Source organism: Lissotriton vulgaris, chromosome 2_1 (genome assembly GCF_964263255.1).
Source record: "Lissotriton vulgaris chromosome 2_1, aLisVul1.2, whole genome shotgun sequence".
NCBI classification, from domain to species: domain Eukaryota; kingdom Metazoa; phylum Chordata; class Amphibia; order Caudata; family Salamandridae; genus Lissotriton; species Lissotriton vulgaris.
In genome coordinates, this window is record NC_141687.1 from 1,697,012,188 (window position 1) to 1,697,022,646 (window position 10,459).

The 10,459-nt window shown below is 47.1% G+C and overlaps 1 protein-coding gene across 1 annotated transcript; it reads right to left on the reverse strand.

Moving 5' to 3' along the window:
- Positions 1–2,384: 2,384 nt before the first annotated feature.
- Positions 2,385–7,035, reverse strand: LOC147733122 (uncharacterized). Its single transcript, XM_086959038.1, has 2 exons — positions 6,902–7,035; positions 2,385–3,456 (listed from the first exon to the last, which is right to left on the reverse strand). The coding sequence occupies exons 1-2, from the start codon at positions 7,033–7,035 to the stop codon at positions 2,385–2,387; spliced, it is 1,206 nt and encodes a 401-aa protein (XP_086815164.1).
- Positions 7,036–10,459: the final 3,424 nt, after the last annotated feature.

Consider the following 10,459-nt stretch of genomic DNA (forward strand, 5'->3'; position numbering starts at 1 on the left):
TTACATTTATTGGCACTATGGGTAGTATTGGCCCGCCCAAGGTACACCACCACCCAAACGGACAAGCGAAAAGTCTGTCCATGATTGAAGGGCACTGTAGTCACTAGTATCTCAAACCCCACCAACCCTCGTGTGACAATACCTTCGGAAAACGTTTGTAGTAATAAACACAGGGCTTTAAGTGGGCTGGGTCTCCCCGGTCTGAGCAGGGCCAGTTTTTTAAAGGGGGCCTCTAATCGGTCTCTGTCTTGTGCCCTGGCACAGGCTGTCCATTTTCTACCAGACTGCAGTCACAGCAGGCACATCAATGTGCACTGCTCACACTGCTCACTTCTCACTAGTGGAGAAGTTACGGCATGCCATCATGCCAGGTGAGCGTTTTAGGGGAAGAGAGTCATTTTCTCTCTGGATTTCCCTTCTCTTTTTAAAACTCAGGAGCAGCAATATTGTTGTGGTGTCACCAGGGCTTTGAGCAGAAGCCTTTTCAATATTATATACAAGCAGTAGTTGCTGCTTATTTATCTTATGCAACTAACAACCAATGATAAACACAATAGTCCTGACTTGTTGTAGGTATTATCAGCCTGATTCATGAAGCAAAATTGCGAGCGCAATAGCTGCGAAAATGCTATTGCGAGCGTAATTGACAAAATCGGTATTCTAGAAGAAAAAAGCGAAATCGCAAACACAGAATTGCGAAATCGCAAAAACATTCGCAGAATCCCGGCAATAGACCATTAGCTAATCGGAATTTGCGAGAAACCACGGATTCTGTGAATAAAATTGCGAAATAGCAATACAATCGCAATCGCTATTCATAAAAAATCGCAAATAGCGAAAAACCCCTAAATCGCTGTTTGCGAGGCGCAATTTAAGGACAACCCAAAGCAGGTGGTAACCATCAAAGCCATTGGAATTTTTTTTTTGAAAATCCATTGCCCAATCAGTAACAGGTGCAGGGGTGACCAAACACACTTAAGGAGATGCAGCATCAGCATAAGGAGTCTCACAATGCCAGGACTCTACATGGTGGTCAGGCAGCGAAGGCTACAGCGAGCAGCACGGAGGAGACGCAGAATCCAGGAGAGGATATTCCGCCAGCGGGTCACCCTGCTGGGCCAAACTAGAGAGCAAATATACGCAAAGTACCGCCTGAATGGGCCAATGATCATCAAGCTAATTCAGGACCTTGACCCCCTGATGCAGCACCCAACAAGGCGGACCAATGCCGTGCCCACACATGTCCAGGTATTGTGTAGCCTGCACCTTCTGGCCTCCGGGAGCTTCCAGGGGATAGTTGCGGCTGCTGGGGGGATATCCCAGCCCACCATGTCCCGCTGCCTAAGGAGTTTCCTAGATGCAATGCTGACCCAGCTACACCACCACATCAAATTTCCCACCAGCCAACAGGATTTGGATGAGACCAAGCATCAATTCTACAATGTTGCTCATTTCCCACATGTGATAGGATGCATTGACTGTACCCACATCCACATCTGCCCACCAGCTGCAACGGAGTACATGTACCGCAATCGTAAGTCCTACCACTCCCTCAACATCCAGATGGTGTGCAATGCCAAGACATACATCACGGACATAGTGGCACAGTACCCGGGGAGTACACATGACTCCTTCATATTCCGGCACTGCGGCCTCCACACACGACTGGCCAGGGGAGACTTTGTTGAAGGACACCTACTTGGTAAGTACACTTGGCCCACAATGTTACACTGTGATGAAGTAGCTGCGCTGCACAGGCACTCACCCTCTGCTCCTCTCATTCAGGTGACAGTGGCTACGCCCTCCGTGAATACCTCCTCACCCCATACCTCAACCCTGCTACACCACAGCAACGGCCCTGCAATGTTGCACACATACGCACAAGGAATTGCATTGAGAGGACATTTGGGCTACTGAAGAGCAGATTCTGCATACTGCACAAGACTGGTGGGGCCATGTACTACAGTCCTGATGTGTGCTGCCGCATTGTGGCTGTGTGTGCAATACTACACAACATTGCTACCAAGCGCCGGATACCTGTAGAGATCTCTGGCAGTGAGTCGGAAGGGGACGACCGGCCACCTGCACATGTGCATCATGCACGCGGGGAGAACCCAGCTGAAGGACACAGACGCCGCAACCACATCACAATGAACAGTTTCTAGTGCACCCACTCCCCTCACCTAACAAATCACAATTGCATGCCAATGGAAATAATGACAGGAGGCCGATGTACGATGCTAGAATAAATATTATTGTTAAAGGCACAATAATAATGTAATTTTGCTATTCTTTACATGCAAGCAGTATTGCGCCATACTGCTCCAGACAATACACAGGACATGCTTCTATCATCAGCATGTCCCTGCCAATGTACAGTTAAGTTAAGTGCGCCTCCGGCGCGCAGCACCCAAACGCCTCTCTGGCTCTTCCTCTGGGACGGCACGTGACCCTGAAGTGGGCCTGGTGCTGCAGGGTAGCACACCAACCTGTGAGGCAGACAGGCTGCTGACACTGGAGGTGCCCTCACTGGTGTCGTCCCCACCAACATTGGCTGGCCCAGTAGGATGTAGTGCCAGTACGGCACTGGTGACCTGCTCCAAGACTCGTGTCACATCCTCGCAGCATTGCACCATCTGCTGCTGCATAGCCAGGGACCGACGTGAGAGCTGGGAGGTGGCATTCCCAATGACATAGTTTGAGCGCGTGTAGGCTGATAACCGCGTCAGTAGCTGGCGGTGGCAGCGGAGAGCGGTGTTGCGCTGCGATATGAGGGCTGCAGTGTTAGCCTCCATGGCAGTTGTCATGCGCTCTATCCTGTCGGACACATTTGCGACATTGCGGCCAATGTTGTGGAGCTGGAGTTGGATAGCCCCTTGCCGTCGTGCCAGCAACTGATGGATGCTCAGCATCCGGCGCTCTATGCTGAGCCCTGGCACGCGCACAGCCATCCCCCTCCTGCCGCTGCGTGCTGTGCTCTGATCCCTGCCATGCCTGCTGTGCTGGCTGGCCACAGTGGGTGTGCGCACTGTCACTGCACTAGCAGCACCAGATGTAGAGGGTCCCGCTGGTGGTGGTGTAGCGGTTGTCAATGGTGCAGCGCCTGATGGTGCTGGCGCAGATAGTGCTGCTCTGGCAGCAGGGATAGGTGCAGCGCCTGATGGTGCTGGCACAGATGGTGCTGCTCTGGCAGCAGGGATAGGTGCAGCGCCTGATGGTGCTGGTGCAGATAGTGCTGCTCTGGAAGCGGGGACAGGTGCAGCGCCTGATGGTGCTGGCGCAGATGGTGGTGCTCTGGCTGCAGGGATAGGTGCAGCGCCTGATGGTGCTGGCGCAGATGGTGCTGCTCTGGCTGCGGGGATAGGTGCAGCGCCTGATGGTGCAGGATGTGTGGCTGTTGGCACCTCCTCTGCATCCTCTGGTGCCTCGTCTATGAGCAGTCTGTCGCTGTCGCTGCTGTTGTTGTCAGCGCCACCTGTGAGGGGAAGTGGCGTAGATTAATTGCATGTATCTGTCACACGTGCAGTTTCTACATGCATGCTGGCTGACATTCCCTGACTGGCTGTGGCATTGCGTACTTTGGGTCATGTCTGGCTGCATTGGGGTTTTTGTACATTGTGGCCTGACTACATGTCCCACAATGCTTTAGGGCATGACCTAATCTGCATGGATTGCATGACTTGGGATGATTATGGGAGGCTATAGGGTCATGGCCATTGTTAGGGGACAGGGTCGCTGGCGCATGCCACTTACCTTGGCTGTCTTGGGTGGGTCGGGATGACGCCTCTCGCTCAAGTGTGTCCTCCACGCGGTCCTCCAAGGGGGTGTTGGGAGTGACTGAAGGATCTCCACCTCCAGTAGCCAGGGTCTCGCCCAGCCTCTCTGCCACCCTCTCCTTGGCACGACCTTGGAGGTCGTACCACCTCATTTTCAGCTCCTCGAGCGACCTGTGTGTCACGCCCACAGCGTTGACTTTTGCGGCAATCCCCAGCCAAATTCGGCGTTTCTCCGCCTAAGGCACCCTCCGGGAGTCCTTTCCAAATAGTTTTGGGTGGTGGTCAACCACTCCGTCTATCAGGTGCTCCAACTCCTGCTCAGAAAATTTGAGCTTCCGCTTGCGCCCGGTGTCACTGGGCCCTGGTGCTGCATCCTCTGCCATTGCTGCAGTCACAAAGGTGAAGGATTAGGAAGTTTGGAGGTGTCCTGGAAGGAGCTCTGTGAGATGCAGCCTCGAGATCAGCCTCACTGTTCTGAATGGGGGTGGGAACTGCCTGCTTCCTGGTTGTGATGTCATCACTGTGCTCGAAATGCGACTTCCCATTTTTGCGATCTCGCTAATTGCGAGATCGCATTTAGCGATCTCGCAAATTGTGATATCGCAATTCCTAAACGGATTTTGATGGAAATAGCGATTTTTCTGCGATTTTTAATAATCGCTAACGGTTTTTGCGGCCGCGTGCGAATCGCTTTATTTCCTCGCAGATTTTGATGAATGCCGGTCTGCGAATTCAAAATTGCGATTCACTGTCAATCGCAATTTAAAATTCGCAGAATTCGGTTTTCATGAATCTGGCTATATGTTACTTGTTGTATCATAGATCTGGATGCAATGATAGAAACATCAAAATACAAATTGGTGGTGCACTATGCTAAGCACAGATTTTTAGCTTGTGTGTTTTAAGCAGCGCCCTTAATTAAATTGACGACGTCCCTTTGAGATGCCCACCGTTTTTTCATCCCACTAAAAGCCCTGAATAAACACAAGTGAAATGCTAACTCCGAGAGGCTTATGGCAAGTGGAGTTCACAAACTAGTAACACACGTGTTTTTTAGCTCAAGCCAGGACTCACACCTAGTACTGTACCCCAGTTACAGCGTCGGGCCGAAAGTCCAAGTCGACCGAAAGCGGAGGCCGGCCACTAAAGTGCTGCTCGCAGTCCTAGCTGACTTGCCTGGAGTGAGGTATAATTTCTAAGTTGCTATTGCTGCCTAATAACAATTTACTTTTAGACTAGAGCATCGCGGGGTCATGATCAGATTCATTCTGAGCTGCAACACTGCAGCGAGTCTGCTCACTGTACTAGTTAGTTTTCAGCCTCAGTCTGGTGCACTAACTCCTATTTATGTTGTGGAGAATGAGACTCTGTGGTGCCGGTCTGCCCTAGTTCAACAGTAACTACTTTCTTTCACTAGTACTGTCAGCAGAGCCTTTTGCTCTGTGACAGGCTCCTAGCGCATGGTGTGATCTGGTGCTGCTGTGTGACTGGGCAGGTAGAAGCACTGACGGTGGACCCCTCAGCTCGGGGTAGTGAATTTTAGGTCTCGCCTATGCAGTGCGCATTCGCTACATAGGAAAAAGTCCTATCGAAATTACTTCGGCTTTTCAGCCAAAAGCGTGAACGCATTGCATTGCTTTCAATGGCAATGCGTTCACTTTTGGCGATTCCCTTGCGGGAGCGAGCTTTGGCAACATATGTTTGCTCGTGCCCGCTAGGGAATTGCTGTGTGTTCTCTCGCACTCCCCTCTCACTTGTTAGCCCAGTACTGTTTCACTTTTGCAGCCGCTGGGCTACGTTTGTGTTACAGCGCTTGGTTTTTTTGCTTGGTCAATTTGGCATTTCAGGTAGGTTTTCTTGACAATATTACAAGGCTGTGTTTATGATTTCAGGTCACTTGTTTCATTGAAACTAATGTAATATCAGTTTGAAAAGTCATAGGTGGAAGTCTTGACTACAAAGTATCCTTTCTTTAAAAAAAAAAATAGGTGAGCTGCTGCAAGGGGAGATTTTCATTTTCGGGGCCATCAGGGCTAGTTATTCAGTTAATCTGGGTGCCAGGGATTCATTGTAGCGGTTTGGTTGGTAGGGGTGTTACACGTTTGTGGCCAAGACAGCATGTAATGAGGGGGTTAAAAAAAAAATTTAAGTCATAGATTTTGGGATTTTAATGGTCGACAGTTTTTTTTATTTTTCTCCGCAAAATTGCGAAGGGGCAGTGATTGGTCCGAAGTTCCAAACATTTAATGGTGATGAGATAAAATATTGTCCTTCAATTTCCTGAAAAAGGAGTGTGAAGGCATGGGGGAGGGTGAATCTTGAAGTTGCTCACATTATTAGACTCTTCTCTTTTATGTATTTTTAAAATTTGTTTATAGTTAAGCATGTTTGCTTCTGCAAGGTGGGCGCACCAATTGGACCGAACAGGCCTTATCTTCTGAGAAATGGGAAATAGCCAAGATGGCGGTTCTAACACCTCACCCCTGTACAGCGTTTGCTGTTTCCGTTGTTATGATACTGCTTACATTAGACTTTGGGGAGTAGTGGGTCTAATGTATTTCAGCCTTTCCTGATGAATTGGATGGCCATCGATGCTGGGAGAATGTTTCCTGTCACTCCTGTCTAAGCCTGGCAGGAAGGCCTGTCTTGAGAGAATCCCGCCACTGGTATGGAACACCGACTTGGAGACATTGATGCCAGCACCGCCAGGACTGGCCCCAAGGGCCTGGTAGGGATGTACTCCTGTCACTGATAGGGTCACATATTGTATTGATCAGGTTCATTGGATGCAAGGCCGGTGACGTGCTTCCCCAGGGAGCCGTAGCAGGCCTGGGCAGGGAAGCAAGGCCGTGGGGGCCCTCACAGGAAGCCTCCGCGGCCTCCTAAGAGGCGAATGTGCATTTTAAGCGTCTGCATATTTCTCACAACTATCTCATTGGATCCACTGAGAATCCATGGGACCAAGGAGGCTGCCTCGAACACCCACCCCTGCCCCGGAGTGCCTCTCCCCTGCCTCCGTCGTTTCTCCTCTTCCATCTCCACTGTTTTCTCTTTCTTCCCTCTTGCTATCTGCCCATACCTGTCTCCTGGCCTCATCCTCATTCCTCCCCTCTCGCATCGCAAACCGAATTGTCTTGCAGATGTCATCTCCATGTACCTCAATAGAATCCTGTGTATCGACCTCAGAAGGATGAAAGGATGAAACGGCGTTGCTGTAGATCATTGCTGTGATCTCAAGGTTATTCTCTTGTCGGATCATTGCAGCTAGCGCTCATCCTACTCTACTATCTTGGCAGGAACATTAATAGTTCCCTTCTACCCTACAAAACAGTTACACATACGTCTGGGTGAGTGAGGGGTGTAATTGGGGCAACAACAAAAGAACTGTTTTGAAGGGAGAGCCCAATATTACTATGGGGGTGTTTGGAATGGTTGATTCTGATACCTGCAAGACTCAGGGAGGAAGCGTAGGTGTGACACTGTCCTGTTGTTCCTCCTATGAAAACGAGTGTAACCTCTGGTCGTTAGGGGTGTGGGGACTTGGGAGATCCCCTCTCTTGTAGAATAATGTTTGCAAATCACCCTCCCTCCCCCTCTTCCTGGACATGGAGCTGGCGAAGAATCATCAGACGTAATCTCATGTTTTGGATTATTTCCCAGCCTTTTTATTTGTTTTCTTCTCATTGTTAGAAGAAAAAAACCGTTGTAAAACCAGTCCAGGAATGTCCCGAAATATCAAGGAATGTCCCCTGAGCCTCTCCCGGCCTGGCCTCCCTGTGCAGGGTTCCTGCAGACTGTGTGGTCCTTCCCTTCTTCCACTTCAACCAGCAGAGTTAGCTAAGGTCACCGTTCATCCGCAGTGCAGCTCTCCACAGGCCATTGCTTCCCTGCTTCACTCCCTCACATGGTAATAATGTCTGGCTCTTATAAAGCGCGTCCTTCATACCGCAATTCTGTGGCTTCAAAGTGCTGCTACTAACAGATCATAGTCTGACCAGTAGTACGGTGATGCTGTGTATATTTATCGCTTACACCGACACGGATCCAGCAGTAAAGTATGTGTATTCCTGCAGCTAAGAGTATAAATGCGTCTGTGCTCCGATCTGGCTTTTCCCCTCTTTCACCCAACCGCTCTTCTCTAGAATCCCCCCACCTCACACAGTCCCTACTTTGAGAACCGACAAACACAGCTGCTGGGCCAACAATGTGCTCCTATCCATTTAACAAGTTTTCCAAACTGACACTGTTAAAAAATAAACATCAACGAATTATTTTTTCACACACGGACAGGGCAGACGCCACTCAGGTGGAGGAAGAACGTACTTTAATTAGACAAGCTGCAACTTAACTGATTTTTTTGTTGCAGTTTTACAGAGCGTGTACTCGACCCTAAGGTATCTGAGCACTTTACATTTGCACCAGTTGCGTTACAGAAGAATATCATAAACGACGATGGCATAAATTAACGAGAAGCATAAATAATGTGGAAAAAAGAGGCCCAGAGGAAGCGAAAAATTTCACAAAACACATGTTGGCCAATTATTTCTTTAATTTGAAGAGAAGAGTAATAACCTTTCTTGAACACAATCTGGAGGAGTGTGATTCTTCAAATTTGTTGAGGGTTATCCTCAAATGGACCAGTGCCACAGAATGGCTCCGCACTCCATGCTTCCAGGCGCTCACAAAAAAATGACGTAGCAGAAGTTTTCTGCTACCAACTTTTTCACTTCATTTGTACCGGGCCCACATAAGATTTTGATTTCTTCACCTGCTCTATAAATTATAAGACCAAACTTGGTCCTCCGATGGACCTTGCTCCTCGCATTAAGGGGTAGGTACTCTGGATATCTACTGTTGATTAATCAATGAGGACCAGGAATTGGTAACAAGTCGATAAATTGATGTAAAATATCCTGAGAAGAAGACTATAGATATATAAAATAACTACAGTGATCCGAACCTACTGAAGGAGTTCAATTGGGCAAACATCAACAAGACCAGAAGTTCTGCTACCGTGGTACTATATAACAAAAGTGAAACCTGCTGTTCTGAAAATGACCAATGATTTTTCTTGTTGTACAACAAGATCTGGAGAATATGTACACAGTCGCTTAGAGAAAAACATTAATGAAATTAGAGATTTAGGGCCATATGTATCATCAAGCTGATTTGCGATTCTCAAATAGCGATTTTTAAGAAATCGCTATTTGAGAATCGCAAATAAGTATGTATGTACAAAATCGCATTTTTTTGCAATTTCTTAAAATTCCTTAATTGCGATTCGCAAATTGCGAATCGCAATTAAGGAATACTTTCCCATTCATTTCGATGGGCCATGAGGCCCATAGGAATGAATGAGAAGTTATTCTCAATTTGCGATTCACAATTTGCTAATCGCAAATTGAAAATAATTTCAAGGGTGCAGCGGTGTCCAAAGACACCCTGTTGCACCCCTGAAATATGCATGGGTGCACATGTGGCGCACATACATGCCCTAAGGGCATGTATATGCGTCACATGGCACTTTGAAAAATGCAAAAATTTGCATTTTTCAAGGAATTCGCAACTTACCACCAACTAGAAGTTGGTGGTAATTTGCGATTCCTTAAGGACATGTTGCACATTTTTTTTGCTTCATACATTGCATTTACGGAATCGCAAAATGCGCGATTCCTTAAATGCAATTGCAAAATAAGGAATCGCAAATTTTGCGATTCCTTGTTTTGCACCAGATTTTGCTTTATACATACCATTTAGCAAATTCGCATTCGCAAAGGTCGAAATTCGCAGAATTTCGGCCTTTGCGAATGCGAATTTGCTTGATACATATGGCCCTTAGTCATTTATGATTTAAGTAAGTATTGTATTAGATTCAGACATATCAGTTAATATTAGTGTCTATGAAATTTTGTCAGAATTTGACATAATGTAGCAGTAATACGAAACTGCACTTGAAAATACAGATTTAGAGGAATAATTCATAATCAGTACAATCAATTAAAAAAGACAAATTACAAGCAAACTCTATTGAAAAGTAATTTTGGGAAGCTTTGATTTAGGGGTCCGTAAGATATTTGTTGAGCTAGAATTTCCAAAACCAGCAAGCACAGAACACAGTTCTAAGGGTTCTTTCAAAGGACATGGGAACTAGTCAAATGGCATGGAAAACAAGCATTGGAATAGCCAGTAGGTTTCGCTTTTGGGACCTTATATGTATTTAGTTTACAGCACAATATCCTTGGTGCAACAGCAGCTGTTACATGGCTAAACCTTGTACCTTATAAGTGTTTATCCATGCAACAGTTGATGTTGTTGCACCAAGGATATTGTGCTGCATAACTAAATACGTATAAGGTCCCAAAAGCGAGACCTATTGGCAATGCCAATGCTTGTTTATTAGGTTTCATGTTGAAAATCGGTTCCACATTTCTTTAACAGTATGATGAGGTTACAAGGGCACTAGGTTAGAGCAGTTTTAAGATATTAGAGATTCCTGTTCCTCACATGGGTGTAATTTCTGATATTTATATGCTTCCCTTGTCTTCATTGCTTCATTTTGTTTGCAAGAAAGTGTCACGCAGAGTTGTTGAAATGTCACTCATAATTACACTGACATTATGAAAATGTCACACAAGGCAATATGAAACCTTGGCAGATATGAACCAGCACCTGTTACAATTACA

What these genes read in the sequence shown, in the direction of transcription:
- LOC147733122 (XM_086959038.1), bottom strand. Translation starts at nt 7,035, where the DNA reads ATGATCCGACAAGAGAATAACCTTGAGATCACAGCAATGATCTACAGC. An exon ending in GACATCTGCAAGACAATTCG is followed by an intron (nt 3,457 to 6,901) that starts GTTTGCGATGCG and finishes TGACAACAACAG; the next exon opens with CAGCGACAGCGACAGACTGC.